Source organism: Rana temporaria, chromosome 13, assembly GCF_905171775.1.
Source record: "Rana temporaria chromosome 13, aRanTem1.1, whole genome shotgun sequence".
NCBI lineage: Eukaryota > Metazoa > Chordata > Amphibia > Anura > Ranidae > Rana > Rana temporaria.
This window is the reverse complement of record NC_053501.1, coordinates 111,330,629-111,350,679: the sequence shown is the minus strand read 5'-3', so window position 1 is coordinate 111,350,679 and position 20,051 is coordinate 111,330,629. Positions and strand designations below refer to the sequence as shown.

At 48.8% G+C, this 20,051-nt stretch overlaps 1 protein-coding gene and 2 non-coding genes across 10 annotated transcripts in view; all 3 read left to right on the top strand.

Annotated features, from left to right (window-relative positions):
* Positions 1–18,636, top strand: part of KHDC4 (KH domain containing 4, pre-mRNA splicing factor) — a 34,500-nt gene extending 15,864 nt beyond the window's left edge. For 2 of the 8 annotated variants that reach the window (XM_040332646.1, XM_040332645.1), the window contains exons 8-14: positions 625–685; positions 2,732–2,789; positions 5,804–6,054; positions 10,145–10,291; positions 13,451–13,563; positions 16,251–16,345; positions 16,990–18,636. In XM_040332646.1, the coding sequence (XP_040188580.1) occupies positions 625–685; positions 2,732–2,789; positions 5,804–6,054; positions 10,145–10,291; positions 13,451–13,563; positions 16,251–16,345; positions 16,990–17,189 (925 nt within the window). In that variant the 3' untranslated portion in view covers positions 17,190–18,636. Of the gene's footprint in view, positions 1–558; positions 686–2,731; positions 2,790–5,803; positions 6,055–10,144; positions 10,292–13,450; positions 13,564–16,250; positions 16,346–16,989 lie in introns of those variants that run through there. The other 6 variants (XM_040332643.1, XM_040332641.1, XM_040332647.1 and 3 more) reach the window with 5 other exon arrangements.
* LOC120921474 lies at positions 5,470–5,600 on the top strand. Its single transcript, XR_005744893.1, has one exon.
* Positions 8,106–8,236, top strand: LOC120921473. Its single transcript, XR_005744892.1, has one exon.
* Positions 18,637–20,051: the final 1,415 nt, after the last annotated feature.

Here is a 20,051-nt window from a genome sequence, read left to right as displayed (position 1 = left end):
CGGCGTCTCTGCACTGAGAACCGAGCGATCGAACATTGCTGATGGCTCGGTTCTCTCTGCTCCTCCACGCTCATTGGAGCAATGCTGCATCTGTCCCCCCGGCGTCTCTGCACTGAGAACCGAGCGATCGAACATTGCTGATGGCTCGGTTCTCTCTGCTCCTCCACGCTCATTGGAGCAATGCTGCATCTGTCCCCCGGCGTCTCTGCACTAAGAACCGAGCGATCGAACATTGCTGATGGCTCGGTTCTCTCTGCTCCTCCACGCTCATTGGAGGGGTGGGGAGCAGCCGTCTCAGTCTCTTAGCAGCTACCCCCAGAGGTTCCATTATCCCCCCCCCCTAAGTGTATAGATTGTATTCATATTTTTGCCACACAAATGCATTATTTGAAATTTTTCTACATTGAACCTCATTTGCCATGTAGTTGCCCCCCCCCCCCATTCATATGTTTAGATCTTCTTGCAAGGTGTCCACATCCTGCGGAGAAGTCATTGCCCTGCTTTAGTATCGTCCACAAATACAGAGATTGAACTTTTTACCCCCCCCCCATCCTCCAGGTCGTTTATGAACAAATTAAACAGGATTGGTCCCAGCACAGAACCCTTTCCTTTGTGTCTTAACAGCCACCCGAAGCCTGAAGGACTGGCAGCGGCTAAGAAACTTTGTGAGAATCTTCTACAGACGGTAAGCGGCGGTCATTTTGGTGTTTTGAAACCTTTACTAAAACCGGAGAGTGCAAAATCCCGGTGCGGCAGCGCATTGGTAACCAATCGGCTTCCAGGTTTTTTTGAACAAGCTGAAGTTGGAAGCTGATTGGCTGCTATTCACAGCCGCACCAAATTTTGCACTCTTCCCAATATGGTTTTAATGGCGTTTAGATGGCGGTAGACTTTTCTGTATTGGATAGACCTTTTACAGTAACTGTACTAGTAGGAAAGGGATATATGTACTGTCGGGCTTTGGTCGCAGTCTTTTCTGTTTTGATGTGGATCTGATGTAAGATTTAGGTTTGTAAAAGGTGGCAGCACATTTTTGTTTTTTCTGTGTTGCAGTAATTGGTGTCAATCTTTTTAGTACACTCCAATCACTGGTGACCATTTTAGGACTGACCAGATTCAAGCATGAACCCATTTGTGACTGGTCCTCTTTTTAATGACGAAACTGGAGGGTTAAGAAAGTAGGGTCTGTGAAGTGAGGCTTCTGCTGATACTACCCTCCTATATGAACTGGTTGGTCAGAGAGCAGCCGTGACAACGAGATACTTGTCAGGGCTTTTCCCCTTCCTACATCCATCAACATGCCTTTTTTAAAGGAGCTCCAATAATCAAGCACTTGGAGAGGCAGGAGGGATGGTCAGGGGAGGAGCGGCTGGTGGCAAGAGGGGTGGGCTGGAGCATCTGGAGGTAGGAGGGATGGGCGGGGAGGATCGCCTGGAGGCAGGAGGGATGGGCGGGGAGGATCGCCTGGAGGCAGGAGGGGATGGGCGGGGAGGATCGCCTGGAGGCAGGAGGGAATGGGCGGGGAGGATCGCCTGGAGGCAGGAGGGAATGGGCGGGGAGGAGCGCCTGGAGGCAGGAGGGAATGGGCGGGGAGGAGCGCCTGGAGGCAGGAGGGAATGGGCGGGTAGGAGCGCCTGGAGGCAGGAGGGAATGGGCGGGGAGGATCGCCTGGAGGCAGGAGGGAATGGGCGGGGGAGGAGCGCCTGGAGGCAGGAGGGAATGGGCGGGGAGGATCGCCTGGAGGCAGGAGGGAATGGGCGGGGAGGATCGCCTGGAGGCAGGAGGGAATGGGCGGGGAGGATCGCCTGGAGGCAGGAGGGAATGGGCGGGGAGGATCGCCTGGAGGCAGGAGGGAATGGGCGGGGAGGATCGCCTGGAGGCAGGAGGGAATGGGCGGGGAGGAGCGCCTGGAGGCAGGAGGGAATGGGCGGGGAGGAGCGCCTGGAGGCAGGAGGGGATGGGCGGGGAGGAGCGCCTGGAGGGATGGGTGAGGAGGAGCGCCTGGAGGGATGGGTGAGGAGCACCTGGAGGGATGGGCAGGGGAGGAGCGACTGGAGGCAGGAGGGATGGGCAGGGGAGGAGCGCCTGAAGGCAGGAGGGATGGGCATGGGAGGAGCGCCTGGAGGCAGGAGGGATGGGGAGGGGAGGAGCGCCTGGAGGCAGGAGGGATGGGCGGGGAGGAGCGCCTGGAGGCAGGAGGGAAGGGCGGGGGGAAGCGCCTGGGGGCAGGAGGGATGGGCGGGGGGAAGCGCCTGGGGGCAGGAGGGATGGGCGGGGAGGAGCGCCTGGAGGCAGGAGGGATGGGCGGGGAGGAGCATCTGGAGTGATGGGTGGGGAGGGCGAGGCTTTCCACAGAACTTGGACAAGCAGGGCTCTTGCACCAAGTGCCTATAGTCGATGCCATGACAAAAACTGACCACGTTGTGTTAGATCGGCAGCCATAAGCAAGCGTGGTCAGTTTACTATCGAAGAGAGGCGCAGGCAGGATCAACCAGGTATTCAGCATAGAAAGGGGTGTAAATGTCATTGCATCACTACAGACCATATTATCGTGCATTAAAGTGTTAACCCAGAAAAGGGGATTCTGTTCCTTTTTAAAGCATTATATACTGGGTGGTGTGTGCTCTGTAAAGGCTTAATACACCGGTGGAGTTTAAACCGTGATATATTTCTTTTCTTCTTTGTAATCTATTATAAAACTGAATTATTAATTCTGAGTGTTTTTCTCCAGGTACACGCCGAGTACGCGAGGTTTGTGAATCAGATCAGCTCGACTTCTGCCATTCCTGGTAAGTGGCCGCCGCCTTCTTCTCTTAATCTGCTTCCCGCAGTAACCCGACCCTGACACCAGACACACACATCTGTGGAATGCCAGGCGCTTGGCATCTTTTCATGAATTCCCCCGGCCTTTCTATTAATAGATTTCCAAGGAACATTTACAGATCTTCTCTGCTGCATTGCCTTTTACACTCTTTTAGAACTTTTTTGTTTATGCGAGAAAAATGTTGAATGGTGTCTGTGGCCTGGGGGGAACTTTCCACAGCTGAGAACAAATGACAGCGCTACTTCCTCCCCAATTATGCCCCCATGGCTGGGCGACTGGCGCTCAGGAATGGAATGCGGTCTGCTAAATAACTTTAGAGAAGGTGGATTGGCAGCACCACAGTCGCATGTAGCAGGACACCAGCTTTATTGTGTGCAGCGCAAACAGTTATTGTGCTTTAGGCCCCTTTCACACAAGGAGTTTTTCAGGCATTTTAGCACTAAAAACGGCGCCTAAATAACGCCTGAAAAAATCCTGCCCTGCAGGCTTCAGTGTGAAAGCCTGAAAGCTTTCACACTGGAGCAGTGCACTAGCGGGGTCGCTCCAAAAGTCCTTCTAGCCGCATCTTTGGAGCGGTGAAGGGGCGGTGTGTTTACCGCTGCTGCCTATTGAAATCAATGGGACAGCGCGGCTATATCGCCCGCAAACCGCTGCTGTAGCAGCGGTTTGCGGGGTTTTTTTTTTTGTTTTTTTTACATATATACTCCACCGGAGACAGCATACATAACATTTTATAAATACAAACAAGTACAAGGAAGAAAGGGGGGGAAAAAAAGGAGGTGTTTTTAACCCTTTCTTGTGATAAAACCGCACCGCTAGTGGCCGAATATCACGGCGAAAATGATGGTAAAGCTGCTCTAAAAATAGCGCGGCTATACCGCCAGTGCACCTCATGCACCCAGTTTGAAAGGTGCCTTTATTCTTGTAAGGAACGAGCAATAACAAAAAAATGTTTTTAACATTTGACCTAAAAAAAACATGCTTCCACCTCACGAGTAAGGCCGCTATTCTTTGTCTTATTCTTGTATGGAACGAGCAATAACAAAAATAAAATAATTTAATATAAAAAAAAAAAAGCTTTCACCTCATGAGGAAGGCCGCTATGGCGGAAACCCGTAGTCAACGTGTTTCTACCATAGCAGCCTTTCTCATGAGGTGGAAGCTTTTTTTTTTTTAATCAAATTATTATTACTATTTTGTAATATTGCACGTGCCATACAAGAATAAGACACAAAGCATTATAGCTACAACCATTTCTTAAACATTATAGGGAGAATCCCCCTAAAAAACAAAGAAGTAAATTGCCTTATAGTATACTTAAAATAAATTAATATATATACCGTATTTTTCGCCGTATAAGACGCACCCAATTTTAAAGGAGGAAAATCTAGAAAAAAAGATTCTGAACCAAATACTGTAGTAAAATATTTGCCCCCCACTGGTCATCACCATCACACCACCCCCACATTAGTAATGGCCAGTAACATTGCCCCCACATTAGTAATGGCCAGTAACATTGCCCCCACATTAGTAATGGCCAGTAACATTGCCCCCACATTAGTAATGGCCAGTAACATTGCCCCCACATTAGTAATGGCCAGTAACATTTCCCCCACATTAGTAATGGCCAGTAACATTTCCCCCACATTAGTAATGGCCAGTAACATTTCCCCCACATTAGTAATAGCCAGTAACATTGCCCCCACATTAGTAATAGCCAGTAACATTGCCCCCACATTACTAATAGCCAGTAACATTTCCCCCACATTGGTAATAACAGCCAGTAACATTTCCCCCACATTGGTAATAACAGCCAGTAACATTGCCCCCACATTAGTAATAACAGCCAGTAACATTGCCCCCACATTAGTAATAACAGCCAGTAACATTGCCCCCACGTTAGTAATAACAGCCAGTAACATTGCCCCCACATTAGTAATAATAGCCAGTAACATTGCCCCAACATAGTAATAATAGCCAGTAACATTACATTGCCCTGCCCCCTAATAGCCAGTCCAACACACCTCACTGTTCCTCCGATGCGCGCTCTATTAGGATCCGCGCGCAGAGGGGTGATGACATCAGTGCGCACCGCCGCCAGGTGTACCAAGATGGAGGACGGGCTCCGGAGCTAGGCCAAAGCCGCGGTCTTTCCTAAGATCGCGGCGTTCTGTTCCCGTTCGGATCGGACAGGTAAACTTGTCTATTCGCCGTATAAGACGCACCAACTTTCCCCCCCCCCCCCCCAGTTTTGGGGAAGAAAAAGTGCATCTTATACTGCGAAAAATACGGTAAATAAAAGGTGGAAGCATGTTGACTGTGCTGCACACACCGATTAAGCTGATGTCCTGCTGCATGTGACCATGGTGCTGACAATTGAACATTCCACAGTCTTTTTTATATTTTTGTCATTTAAAGGAGGACTGTACCTTTTCTACAAGTTGTCCTTTTTGACAGAAGTCCATTGCCACTGTCGTATTCTGCACTGGTAGATGTAGAATAGCATGGTGCCTAATGGCTGCTGTGGTTCCTCCCACTTCACTGACGGGTAAACAAGGCATGCAGGGGGGAAGGTGAGAGGCTACAGGGCCAATCGTTTGTCTCCTATTGGTAATATAACAGGTTCTCTTTATTGTCTCTGAACATGTGGAGGGTGAAGAAAGTGAAGTCTGTGCAGTGAGGCTTTGCTGATACTACCCTCCTATATGAACAGGGGGGACAGAGAGCAGCCCAGCTAATAAGACATTTGGCAGGCTGACTGCACCGCCCTACATCCATCAACACTCCATACTTCACTGGAGACTGCAGATTATTAGGATGGAGCCCCAATCAAGACTTCAGTATTTTACCATAGAGTGGGATTTGGTTTAATCCCCCTGACAAATGTTACCTCTGTTTTGATCCCGGTATGGGGTTCAAGTTCTGTCGTAGCTCCATGCCTTACAGCCCTTTAACGTTCTGACTTGTTTTGTATTCCAGGGTACACGCAGGTTCCGACGATGGGCGCAGTAGCCTTGCAGCAGCCCTACTACCCAACCAATGGCTACCAGACTGGATTTCCTGTGGTGCCAGCATTACCGCCTCAGCCGGTCCAGGTTCCTTATGTGGTTCCGCCGCCGATGGGAACCCCTGTGCACCCGATGCCTTCAGTTGTGCCCACCTTGCCAGCTCCAGTGCCCTCGGGGCCAACTCAGTATCCAATCCCGCAGCCTCCGGTCACCACCATTCCTGTAAGTGCCATTGTAGACTGGATTGAATGGTTAAAGTAGACCTTGCACTCCAAAGTGAGGCCACGGCAAGTAAGTGGGCCTTGCTTTTTAGTGCATCGTCTGTTGTAATGGGCCTTGAGTGGGGGGGGGGAGGGTTACACCAATAAAATTGTAATTGCTAAACCCAAGGCAGAATCAAGGCACGTTTGCCACTCCTGCCTATCCTGACCAGAGCTCTGCACCTGAAATGTCAGGATTTGGCAGCAGACAAGGCCTGATCAGCTGGCGGAGGCGGCTCTAGGCTTTGTGAGGCCTAAGGCAAAACTTGACATGGGGCCCCACTCATGCCCATGATGGTAAAAATTATTCAAGGACAAGAGCCTCTTCCCGACAACCCTGGCCGGTGGTTGGGGGGTCTGCGTGCAGGAGGCTTATCGGAATCTGGAAGCCCACTTTAACAAGGCGGCCCCCAGATCCTGCTCTTTAATAACTAAGGGGCGGTACGACCTGGAGATGTCACCTGGTGAACTTGCCCCCTTGTGATGTCATTGACTGAGGGCATGCTGGGTCATTGATGTCACCGATATTCACTGGTTATTAGGGACACTGGCGGCCCCACTCCTGAGTCAGGGCTCTTAATGCTGCCTGAGCACAGCTGTCCCTCAAAACTGGGGTAATGCATTGGGAAAGTTAGGTGGCCACAAGGCCCCTGTGAGTGCGAGGCCCTAGGCGTCCGCCTAATTAAAAACCTGCCTCTGTCAGCTGGTATAACTAAGGCCTAGAGTAGGGCTCTTTATGTGAAACCACGGACCTGTTAAAGCAGATCTTCACTCCTCCCCCCCAAAATGGCGGTTTTATTTTTCATTTATTTTTACCTTTTGTGTTCGAGCCGCCCCCAGGTGTATGTCATTAGACTAGGCAAAATGACGTGCACCCATTTGCCTTTTGCAATATGCACGTCGCTTAGCTCAGGAGGCATTGTCCTTGATTCGGTAAAGGAAAAGCCGGCGCCTACTGATGATGTCACAGAAAAACATGGCGGCGCGGAACCGAGCGGTGGCGAAACAGAAGAGAATCCCAGCAGGATAACGCAGGATCTGCTGGGTGGGTGAGTATCTGACTTGGACAGAAGATCGCCAATGAAAAGCAGGGGGTTAAAAAATACAAATACTGGGGGGGGGGGGGGTGCAAGCTTTGGCAGCGTCAAGGTGAGGTCGGAGCACAGATTAATTATAAACTCTCGCCGGCTGTGGCAATTTTTGACTATTCAGCTTAATGTCTCCAAACTACGGCCCAGGGGCTGGATGTGACACCTTGGCTTGCCTTTACCTGGCCCTTGGGCCACTATTTCTTCCACTGACACCAACAATGGGGCATTATTCGTACTACTGACACCAATGATGGGCCACTATTTCTTCCACTGACACCAATGTCCTTATTTCTTCTGAGAAATTCTCACTTCCTGTTCTTCTGTCTGTAACTCCACACAGTAATGCGAGGCTCTCCCTGGTGTGGAGTGTCATGCTTGCCCCCTACCTTGGAGTACAGGAGAGTCAGGACGCTCTCTACGTTGCGGATAAAGGAGCTGTGTGTTAGTGGGCGTCCTGACTCTCCTTTAGTCCAAGGGAGGGGGGAGAGCATGACACTCCACACCGGGGAGAAAGCCTTGAATTACTGTGTGGAGTTACGGACAGAAGAACAGGAAGTGAGGATTTCTCAGAAGAAATAGACATTTAAAAGCAAAATGGAAGGATGAGGTAAGTGAAGGAGGACGGCACTAAGGTAAAGGAAGCTATTTAGGGGAAAAAAATTGTAGAGATAAAGAGAACCTGTCATATTGCCCTATCTGTCAGATGGAGGACTTCTGCCGGAGCAGAACTGGGAGCCAGTATCTGTCAAAATCCAGCATAGGAGGCGGCCTTAAAGGCCGCCTCCTCTGCTGGATTTTGACAGATACTGGCTCCCAGTTCTGCTCCGGCAGAAGTCCTCCATCTGACAGATAGGGCAATATGACAGGTTCTCTTTATCTCTCAATGTGTAAAATGACAGGTTCTCTTTATTATCTCTGAACATGTGGAGGGTGAAGAAAGCGAAGTCTGTGCAGTGAGGCTTTGCTGATACTACCCTCCTATATCAACGGGGGGCACAGAGAGCAGCCCAGCTAATAAGACATTTGGCTGGCTGACTGCACCGCCCTACATCCATCAACACTCCATACGTCACTGGAGACTGCAGATTATTAGGGTGGAGCCCCAATCAAGACTTCAGTATTTTTCCATAGAGTGGGATTTGGTTTAATCCCCTGACAAATGTTAGCGCTGTTTTGATCCCGGGTATGAACCCCCCCCCCCCCCCCCCCCCCAGGGAAAGCAATAGCGCTTGGAGAGTATCAAGGGTATTTTCCCCAATGGGGTTTTTGGGCAGCTCAATTAATGAATTAAAGCGGTTCTCCACCCTAAAGTGGAGTCCCGCTGATCGGAACCCCCCCCCCCCCCCCCCCTCCGGTGTCACATTTGACACCTTTCAGGGGGAGGGGGGTGCAGACACCTGTCTAAAGACAGGCATTTGCACCCACTTCCGGCCACACGCTATGGGCGAAAGACGGGTTTTTCTGACTTCCCGTCTGTCGCCCGTTGTGTGCTGGGAACACTCGGCTCCCAGCACACAGCGTGTGAGCCAATCGGCGGGCGCAGCGCGACTCGCGCATGCGCCGTAGGGAACCGGGCAGTGAAGCCGCAGCGCTTCACTTCCTGGTTCCCTCAGCGTGGATGGAGGGGGGAGCAGCAGAGAGACGAGCGATCGCTCGTCATCTGCTGCGATCAGCGCTGTACTCCAGGACAGGTAAGTGTCCTTATATTAAAAGTCAGCAGCTGCAGTATTTGTAGCTGCTGGCTTTTAATATTTTTTCCCCGTGGCACATCCGCTTTAAGATACAGTGTAAAAGAAAGTATTTATTGGATAACACGTACAGAAACATATGAGTTGCGGTATTACAAAATCGTTAAAATTCCATACATTTCACAAGACGCAACAGATTGGTATATGTGGGTACAGGCATATAAACAATTCCTAACGCGTTTCGACCCTAAAGGTCTTCTTCAGAGGTAATGTTGTAACTGAAAGAAATTTACAAATGATTTGTTGTTATTATGTTTTATCAACTATCCCCCGTTTTATGTACAGCGAGGACCTATGGAAAAGAGGGGGAGGAGAGAAGAAAAAAAAAGCTATAAACAAATTGCATAAAAGACCAACAAATTTTTACCAAGTTGAGTATGGAACAGTCCAAACCGAACTTCATCGTCGCAATAGGGGAGGCCCCGTTGGTCCCTCAGAGTGGTGTTCCAATCTCAAAGCTCTGGGGGACTAACGGGGGGCCTCCCCTATTGCGACAATGAAGTTTGGTTTGCACAACGGCGCTGGATCCTGGTATAGGCGAGTGCCAAAAGTCGGCAGCTACAGTTTTTGTACCTGCTGACTTTACGAATATGACCTTAAAGGGGTTGTAAAGGTTCGTGTTTTTTCACCTGAAGATGGAAAACACCTCGCCGTCATGGCCCCAGCCCCCCCCTCGTTTTTACTTACCTGAGCCTGTTCAACTGCTGTGCGCGTCCCCCCGGCGTCCTTTTCTCCACTGCTTCTCGGGGGTTGATTGGATAGATTGATAGCAGCGCAGCCATTGGCTCCCGCTGCTGTCAATCAAATTTAATGATGCGCCCGCCGGGGGGCAGAACAGAGTCCTTCACTCTGTGTCTATGGACGCAGCGTGTATGACAGGGAGTGCGCCTGCATGCTAACCCCCTCGGGATAGAGCTTCCCAGAGGGGGTTGACTATAGCGGGGAGGAGCCGAGACAGCCGCTGAGGGACCTGCAGAACAGCAGGATCGGGGCCACTCTGTGCAAATGAACTCGCACAGTGGAGGCAAGTGTAACATGTTTAAAAAAAAATACAAATTTAAACCTTTCCAACCATTTGAAAGTAATGGAGGCACTCGTTCTCTGAACTCGGTTTTCCTCTGGGTGGCTTCTTCCCCTCATTACCTGTTCAATCTTTATAGAGTTGTATTGTCCTATGGAATCCCAACATCGCCATTGTGTTTTCCCCATGCAGGCACCATTGAATTCGCCTTACCTGCCTCCTGGAGCAGTAAAACAGTCAACGGCACCTCAGCCACCACAGAGCGCCCCCCAGTGTCAGAAGAGAAGATTCTTGGAGGAGCTGCCAGAAGAGCAAGATGCCAGGCTGTTGGGATACCAGGTGCTATAACTTCTCTATTTCCCCCGGGGGGGGGGGGGGGTTCATTCTAGATGAGAACGACACTTGTATTAGTATTCTATTTCATTGAGGCGTCCGGAGCTATAAACTCTGTATATAGGTTGTAGTGTGCTTGCCTGTACACCAACACGTTGGCCCAATTCTTCCTTCTTTCTTTCTTCTTTCTTTCTTTCTTCTTTCTTTCTTTCTTCTTTCTTTCTTTCTTTCTTTCTTTCTTTCTTTCTTTCTTTCTTTCTTTCTTTCTTTCTTTCTTTCTTTCTTTCTTTCTTTCTTTCTTTCTTTTTTTTTTCTCCTTCTCCTTCCTTTCTTCTTTCTTCTTCTCAGAGCCGGCTTATTTTAATCCTTTCCCTGGACAGATATTTCTGCTGTAGTGACACCTTGTGGTGAGGTTTGGGCATGAACGGCAAGCTTTACTTATGTGTTGGTTATAGACCAGTGATGGAGAACCTTGGCACTCCAGGTGTTTCCATCAGCTGTCGGGTGCTGCCGCCGCCATTGCAGGTAAGGGTACCTGGCAGTGTAGCCTTTCAGCTTCACGCCGAGAACCCTACTGCGCATGCGCAAGGCCCGCTTCTCTCTCCTACTGGCCCGGCGGCGGGGGGAGGAGGAGGAAGCCACGCGCTGATGTCGCGGGCCGGGACCCGGATTCCCAGAAGTGGGAAAGGATACCAAAGACAGGTATGCCCCACTTCACCCCTCCCCCCCCCCTCATAATGCGATGAGCGGAAGTTCCACTTTTGGGTGGAACTCAGCTTTAAAATTCCCCATAGGCAACAATTTTTTTTTTTAAGGGTTACCAGTTTAGAGTTAGAGGAGGTCTTGTGCTAGAATTATTGCTCAAACGATCGTAGCTATGCCTTTTAAGTATGCGTTTGTTTGCTTCTGCGTGTGAGCATAAGGGGATATGGATGCTTTTACATTTATTTTTATTTTTTTATTGCTTCTTATTCCTATTACAAGAAATGTAAACGTCCTTTGTAGGAATAAGGCATGTGACAGGTCCTCTTTACAGAGAGTTTTGGGATCTATAAGTCCCCACGTCTCTCCTCTATGTTGAAAAGCACGAGATATAAAAAGAAAAAAAAATGACCTTCGGCTTTCCAGCAAAAAGGCTGCTGGAAGTGACGTCATGACGTCACTTCCAGCCTCCGAGGGTCATAGAGATGACTGGGAGGGAACTGGCAGGGAACTAATCATTATTTGCTGTACACTAAAAATGGGGCCAAATCACCAATTGCTTTTAAATTGCTTGGTAATCAAAATGCTATTGGACTACAGTGGGGGAAGGGTTAAAATTGTATATAAAGCCAAGAACAAAACTTTATATATTGCAACTTATTAGTCCTTGTATATGGTGGCTGCATTCGTTTTCTTCAGGCCATTCGGCTTCAGGCTGGGAACCCTTTTGCCCATGCGCGAGGCCCCGCTCCTCTCTCCTGGTGGCCGGGGGAGGAGGGAGCTCCGTGGTGACGTCACAGGCCGTGGCCTGAACTCCCAAAAGTGGGGAAGGATGCTTGTCAAAGACAGGTATCTTGTGCCCCCTCCCCCTGAAAGGTGCCAATTGTGGCACCGAAGGGGTGGAGGAAGTTCCACTTTTGGGTGGAACTCCGCTTTAAGACCTTCCAAGGTCCATATGCGCATCAGTGAGCAATCGCCCCTCACTTTGGGTATATTCCACCTCAGCTGTTCGCCCTACTTGGTGGACTCCAATGATTCCACGCTCCCACAGCAATTATCCTTAAGGGAACTGCAAAACCCGATCACAAAGTATACCGTATGGAAGAGGAAAACAAACTCATTGTGCAACATTCATTAAAAGCACACACAAGTTTATTTCAAGGTTCTACTTACAGTGAAGATGTTGCAATAAGATTTATTGGAAAGAAATGTTCGTCTAGCACCCTCCACGAGTGCCACAAAGTCACTGCTGCTCCGTGCTTAGCCTGACATACGTTTCATCCAATGGGACGTCTCCTGTGAGGCAGTAAAGGGCCTTACTGCCTCACAGATGTCGTCCCATTGGACGAAACATACGTCAGGCTAAGCACGGAGCAGCAGTGACTTTGTGGCACCCGTGGAGGTTGTTGGATGAAAAACGTCACTGCTGCTCCGTGCTTAGCCTGACGTACGTTTCCTCCAATGGGACATCTCCTGTGAGGCAGTAAAGGGCCTTACTGCCTCACAGATGTCGTCCCATTGGACGAAACGTATGTCAGGCTAAGCACAGAGCAGCAGTGACTTTGTGGCACTTTGAGAGTCTTGGACGAACAACTATACTGCTGCTCCGTGCTTGGCCTGACGTACGTTTCGTCCAATAAGAAGACTTCTGTGAGGCATGTCTTCCTCAGATGTCACCATTGGACGAAACGTAGCCACTCCTATCACATCTGCTACAAACGGAAACACCTGCTGTAAAATTTCATACCGGGATGGTGCCTGAAGGTGGCGGACATCGTCCCAGTATAATCGCTGAACCCGGGGACGTCCTAAGGGCAGGAAATGGTTATAGGAGATCCATAGTAACCCTAATATCCTGATTCTTCTTGGTTCTGTGCTAACAAATGCCTGCCAGACTCTTGAATAGTTATCGCTTGAACAGGAATCCCCACTGGAAGATTTCTCTCCACCTTCTGTTCCGGTGACATCTAAAAATTGTGCGTTTGTTCTGGTGTCACCAGGTCAGATAAAGAGGGCAAATCTCAGCAGTGGGGACACCAACAGATGGCAATAAAAAAAATAGGGGTTTTAACCCTTCCCTGCTCCATCTAAACATAAAAGGTGATACGTATGTGCATTGAAGTCAAGTTTCTTTCACAGGTGGTCTGTTTGTGTCTTAGGAACGCCGCTTCTCTATTAGAAATGGCGCCCGCCTTTATTTTCTGTCTGTCATTAATTATTATGTTGCAGAGGAGCGAAGAAGCCCCGGAAATGGTGTAATCTTTGTAATGTGGGTATATACAGAGGTGGCCCTTTCTGGTGGGGGGGGAGGGTATTGGGGGGGGGGGTAATGGCTCTTCACTGCGGAGGGGGGTAGAGAAGCCGCCCCCCCTTGGGCAGGGAAAGTCAGTTGATGGTGAGGAGAAGACTGTGACTTCGACCTTTAGATTTTGCTAATGCCGCTGTGTATTTTTCTGCTCATAGCATGGACCCATTCATATGACTAATTTAGGTACAGGCTTCCCGGCCCAGAGCAAGGCGGACGCTCCAGCAGGCAAAGTCGAACCAACCTGCGGCAAGGAACGCGAGAGGGACAGGTGAGCGAAGAACGCGCTTGGCGATGAAGTATAAATTGTGTGACTGGAGGACCTTTAAAAATCGGCAGCAACTGAGACCTATACAGTAGATCCCCAGTATTAAACCAACCGTTCGGTCACAGATTATTATTGTCTTTTTTTTTATTTTATTTTTTTATACCTTTTAACCACTTAAGGACCGCCTCCTGCACATATACGTTGGCAGAATGGCACGGCTGGGCACAAGCGCGTACCTGTACGTCCTCTTTAAGTGCCCAGCCGTGGGTCGCGGGCGCGCGCCCCAGTCCGAAGCTCCAGGACCCGCGGACCCGATCGCCGCCGGAGTCCCACGATCAGTCACCCGGAGCTGAAGAACGGGGAGAGGTGTGTGTGTGTGTGTGTAAAACACGGCTTCCCTGTTCTTCGTTGTGGCGCCGTCATTGATCATGTGTTCCCTGATATAGGAAAACACGATCAATGATGTCACACGTCCAGCCCCGCCCCCCTACAGTTAGAAACACATATGAGGTCACACTTAACCCCTTCAGCGCCCCCTAGTGGTTAACTCCCAAACTGCAATTTAAATTTTCACAGTAATCGGTGCATTTTTATAGCATTTTTTGCTGTGAAAATGACAATGGTGCCAAAAATGTGTCAATTGTCCGATGTGTCCGCCATAATGTCACGGCCACGAAAAAAAATCACTGATCGCCGCCATTGGTAGTAAAAAATTTTTTTTATAAAAATGCAATAAAACTATCCCCTATTTTGTAAACACTATAAATTTTGCGCAAAACAATCGATAAATGCTTATTGTAATTTATTTTTATTTTTTACCAAAAATATGTAAAATACGTATCGGCCTAAACTGAGGAATTTTTTTATATATTTTTTTGGGGGGATATTATAGCAAAAAGGAAAAAAATATTGCGTTTTTTCAAAATTGTCGCTCTATTTTTGTTTATAGCGCAAAAAATAAAAACCGCAGAGGTGATCAAATACCACCAAAAGAAAGCTCTATTTGTGGGGAAAAAAGGACGCCAATTTTGTTTGGGAGCCACGTCGCACGACTGCGCAATTGTCAGTTAAAGCGACGCAGTGCGAATTGCGAAAACTGGCCAGGTCCTTTACCTGCGTAAAAGTCTGGGTCTTAAGTGGTTAAAGGGGTTGTAAAGGTTAACCACTTCCCGACCGCCGCATGTACATATACGTCGGCAGAATGGCACGTACAGGCACATTGGCGTACCTGTACGTCCCTGCCTTGTCGGGGGTCAGATCGGGCCCCCCCCCCCCCGCGCGATATGCGGCGGTCGGGTTCCCGCGGGGAACGATCCGGGACGACGGCGCGGCTATTCGTTTATAGCCGCTCCGTCGCGATCGCTCCCCGGAGCTGAAGAACGGGGAGAGCCGTATGTAAACACGGCTTCCCCGTGCTTCACTGTGGGGGCGCATCGATCGAGTGATCCCTTTTGTTAGGGAGACTCGATCGATGACATCAGACCTACAGCCACACCCCCCTACAGTTGTAAACACACACTAAGTGAACCCTAACTCCTACAGCGCCCCTTGTGGTTAACTCCCAAACTGCAACTGTCATTTTCACAATAAAGAATGCAATTTAAATGCATTTTTTGCTGTGAAAATGACAATGGTCCCAAAAATGTGTCAAAATTGTCCGAAGTGTCCGCCATAATGTCGCAGTCACGAAAAAAATCGCTGATCGCCGCCATTAGTAGTAAAAAAAAAAAAAAAAAATGCAATAAAACTATCCCCTATTTTGTAAACGCTATACATTTTATATTGCGATTTCTTTTTTTTTTTTTTTTTAACCAAAAATAGGTAGAAGAATACGTATCGGCCTAAACTGAGGAAAAAATATTTTTTATATGTTTTTGGGGGATATTTATTATAGCAAAAAGTAAAAAATATTGCATTTTTTTCAAAATTGTCGCTCTATTTTTGTTTATAGCGCAAAAACTAAAAACCGCCGAGGTGATCAAATACCACCAAAAGAAAGCTCTATTTGTGGGGAAAAAAGAACGCCAATTTTGTTTGGGAGCCACGTCGCACGACCGCGCAATTGTCTGTTAAAGCGACGCAGTCCCGAACTGTAAAAACACCTTGGGTCTTTAGGCAGCATATTGGTCCGGTCCTTAAGTGGTTAAAAAAAAAAAAAAATCCTAAATAGCTTCATTTACCTTAGTGCAGTCCTCCTTCACTTACAGTCCTCCTTCACTTACCTCATCCTTCCATTTTGCTTTTAAATGTCCTTATTTCTTCTGAGAAATCCTTTCTCCCTGGTGTGGAGTGTCGTGCTCGCCCCCTCCCTTGGACTACAGGAGAGTCAGGCCGCTCTCTACGTTGCAGATAGAGAAAGGAGCTGTGTGTTAGTGGGCGTCCTGACTCTCCTGTAGCCCAAGGGAGGGGGGCGAGCACGACACTCCACACCAGGGAGAAAGCCTTGCATTACTGTGTGGAGTTACAGACTGAAGAACAGGAAGTGAGGATTTCTCAGAAGAAATAAGGACATTTAAAAGCAAAATGGAAGGATGAGGTAAGTGAAAGAGGACTGCACTAAGGTAAAGGAAGCTATTTAGGGAAAAAAACGTTTTACTTTTATAACCCCTTTAAGAGCCCATTGGGTGTTTTGATTTATTGGTTGGACCTTGTATGTGGCTGTTCTCCACTGACCTTGTTGTTGTTCCCAGCAGGCAGCTGATGCCCCCGCCACCCGGACTTCCAGTACCGACGCAGAAAGATGGCGAAGACACGTCATTACCCCGGTCCTCCTTGGGCTTGGACGGTGAGTATTCCACTAGCGGCTGCTACTTATCCAATCAGAGATCAGGCGTGGGCCCATTCCGGTTATTATTTTTTTTTAAAAGGTGCCTGTGACCTATGTGCACTCGCGGCAGCCATCTTTGTATGCTTGGCTAAAGTCTCAGGTTGGCTTTCCAGGAACATCATCGGCTGAAACTTTAGCGCAGCACACAAAGTGGCGCCCCCCTGTTTGTGTGGAGGCGACAGGGACTCTTTAAAATTCCTTGGCCTAGAAGCCAGGCCATTGTATAAAACAGTCCCTACCGCCCTGCAAGTGATTAATACAGAGGGTGGGGATCGACTTTATACTGGTATCCATGTCTGCGGCGTCTTGTCTAACTGTTTATTTTTGTATTTTTTTTGTGTCTTTTCTCTTTTTTTTTTTTTTTTTTTCTTCTCCCTTCTCTTCTCTTCCATGACCGCGGATTGCGTGCTGATGTGCCGTGGGTGACCTGTGACATCTGACCTGGGGTGACCTTTCTGTGCCTGATACAAATGATGTTCAACTAACGTGTTTAATTCTCTCACAAATTAACGGATGACGCTTGTCTCTTCTTTTTTTGGAGGTCTTTTTTTTTTTTTTTTTTTTTTCTCTTTTTCTTTTCCCCCACCTTTTTTGTCTTCCAGAAACTCCCACCAAAAAGGCGAAGACGTCCGACAAAACCTTCGGGTTGGTAGCCTACGCAGGGGACTCCTCCGACGAGGAAGAGGAGCACGGCGCCCATAAGAGTCCAGGTTCTTACACGCAAGGCTGGAACGTGAACTACCAGTACCCGGCAAACCAGCAACGAGCCAAACAGCAGATGCCTTTCTGGATGGCCCCCTAGGACTCTACCGTTTTTTGCATTCCAGACACCCCCCCCTTGCCCCCCCATCCACCCCACACCTCTGTGACTTGTAGCAATAATTTGGCATGTACACAACCCCCACCTGAGACCTTGTGCGTGTTGCTTTTTTTTTTTTTTACGCAAACTTTATTGGCAAGAGCAGGTGAAGGGATGCAAAAAAACGGGATCCGTTTTTATAAAGCTTTATTTAAATCGGACATTTTTACTTTAAAACAAAAAAGACAACGTTCCATTTTATAAAAGGGCTGTTTTGTTTGCCCCTTCCAAAACATACATGGATTGCAGGAGGACACCGGACGAGGGCCCTTCGCTAATGCCACCCCATTATTTTTTGTTACCTGGTCTCCTTGTTTAGGACTGTTGACATTGCCCGGGCTTGGAGCACTTTGTGTTGGTTGTAGTTCCCAGGAAAATGGTTTGGCTTGACATTGGTGCTGAAAATAGCTGCAGTTTGGGTGGAGTAGCAGCCATGTTTTTTTCTTGGGCAGCCACGTCTGCTGACGGAGACTGGGCGCGGAATGCTGCTCAAAGCCAGCGATTCCATTCCCGTGGTCTGCAGGTGAAGGGGGTGCAGACTGTCAACATGCCCATACAGAGCAATGTGCGTAGTAAATAGAGAAACCAGCCACCATAACCTGTATGAGGATCTGCTTCAGCCTACAAGTCTCCACGCCCTTTGACGAGTTTCGCCCCACAGAGACGAAACATGTCGGGGCCGTGGTTTCTTTGGCGGAGATTTAGGCTGGTTAACAATGGCAGAATAGAATCCTCTCCTTTTTGTTTACCCCATGTAATCAAAAACCACTACACTAGACCGCCGTTTATCCAACCAACCAGTATAACCTATAATATGAGGATCTGCTTCAGCCTACAAGTCTCCACGCCCTTTGACGAGTTTCGCCCCACAGAGACGAAACATGTCGGAGGCCGTGGTTTCTTTGGCGGAGATGTAGGCTGGTTAACAATGGCAGAATTGAATCCTCTCCTTTTTGCTTAAACCACTAGACCACCGCTCTTCCAACCAGCCAGTATAACCTGTAATGTGAGGATCTGCAAGTCTCCACCAAGAAACTATGCCCCTCAACGAGTTTTGCCCCCACCCACTGAGAGGAAACGGGTCGTTTCATGGCTGGCTAGTCTCGACTGCTGTTCTGTCGGCTTACCCGCCAATCAGGGAATGGTTTCTGGTCACATGGGGTAAGCAAATGGATGTTTTTACTCTGCCATAGTTCACCAGGAGGAGAACAATCCACCGGATCTCCTGCTAAATAATGCCCATGACAAGTCTTGGCTGCTGCTCTACCCAGACTGCAGCACAGCAGCCACCCCCCCTATTGATGGTCTTCTCTGTTCGGGGTCATTTTTATTTCATTTTCTAAGTTTATGTTCAGGGAGTTAAAGTGAAAGAAAACAAATCTTCATATTATTACCAGCCTGCTTGTTGAATATGTAGCAGAGCCCGACGTGTTTCCACCCTCATCACAGCCGGTTGTTTTGTTTTTTGGTGTTTTATGCTCCAATATTTTGCCTTGATCAGTCAGATTGGGGGCACATGGTTACCTAAAACATGTCTCTAGAGCAGGGGTCTCAAACTGGTGCCCCCCCCCCCCCCCAGATGTTGGGAAACTTACAAGTCCCATCATGCCTCTACCTGTGGGAGTCATGCTTGTAACTGTGAGCCTTGCAATGCTTCATGGGACTTGTAGTTTCACAACAGCTGGGAGGGCCACCAGTTTGAGACCCCCTGCTCTCTAGACCAGTGGTCTTCAAACTACGGCCCTCCCGTTGTAGAACCCCATGAGGCGTTGTGACACACTAAAATTTACAGACATGACTAGGCACGATGGGAATTGTAGTTCCCGAACAACGGGAGGGCCGTAGTTTGAAGACCACTGGTCTTCAAACTACGGCCCTCCCGTTGTTTAGGAACTACAATTCCTATCCTGCCTAGTCATGTCTGTGAATGTCACAATGCCTCATGGGGTTCTACAACAGCTTGAGGGCTGGAGTTTGAGGATCCCTGCTGTAGACCCAGGGAATCCTCTGTTTATTATCTGCAGCTCCCATGTCAAAGCGGACCTGTAGTTGGATGTTCAAGCCCCAACTCTAGGTGGGGGGGGAAAAAAATTCCCCTTGCAGTGGGGGCTGTGCCTGCACTGCAAGGGTTAACTGCCTCATTTTTGACCAGGGGGGTGACCAGAAAACGTATACTCGCCCCATACCCTGCTACAGTGGCAATCGCCACTCCCCCGTGATACGGAGGTGGACTATTCCTGATATCCTCATGTCCAGAGCAGGCCTGTGGGCTTGAAATCGGGAACGGTCCACTGCTCAAGACCGTGGGTGGGGACGGGAGCCACAGGGACCGGGAGAATCAGTTAAGTACATCTCCTTACTTCTGCCACCCCTAGGCAAAAAGCAGCAGTTAACCCTTGCAGTGTGGGCACAGCCCCGCTATATGGGCAATATTTATTTTTTGTCTGGAGTTGGGTTTAACGTTTGGCTGGGAAGGATAAAGATTAAGTCCAGGGCTATGAAGACGCCTAAAAATGTAAAGCAGACCTCCAGAGAAAAAGCAGCTTTTTGCTGCAATACCAGCCTTCAATCTGAAGCTGTTACTTGCAGTTATCGATTTCCACCACTAGATGTCCTCGGTTTTCTGGGTTGAATAATGGCCAGCGGTCATCCAGCCCACCTGATCTGAACCTAGAGTGTCATGGACACTCCTCCTCCCCAAGGGTTTTTGTCAATGCTGGCCTCGGCTCAGGACACTTTTGCACTATAAGCGGCGATCACGGGGAAACGATGTAAGTATTTCATGGGTTTTGTAAAGCTGGAGTT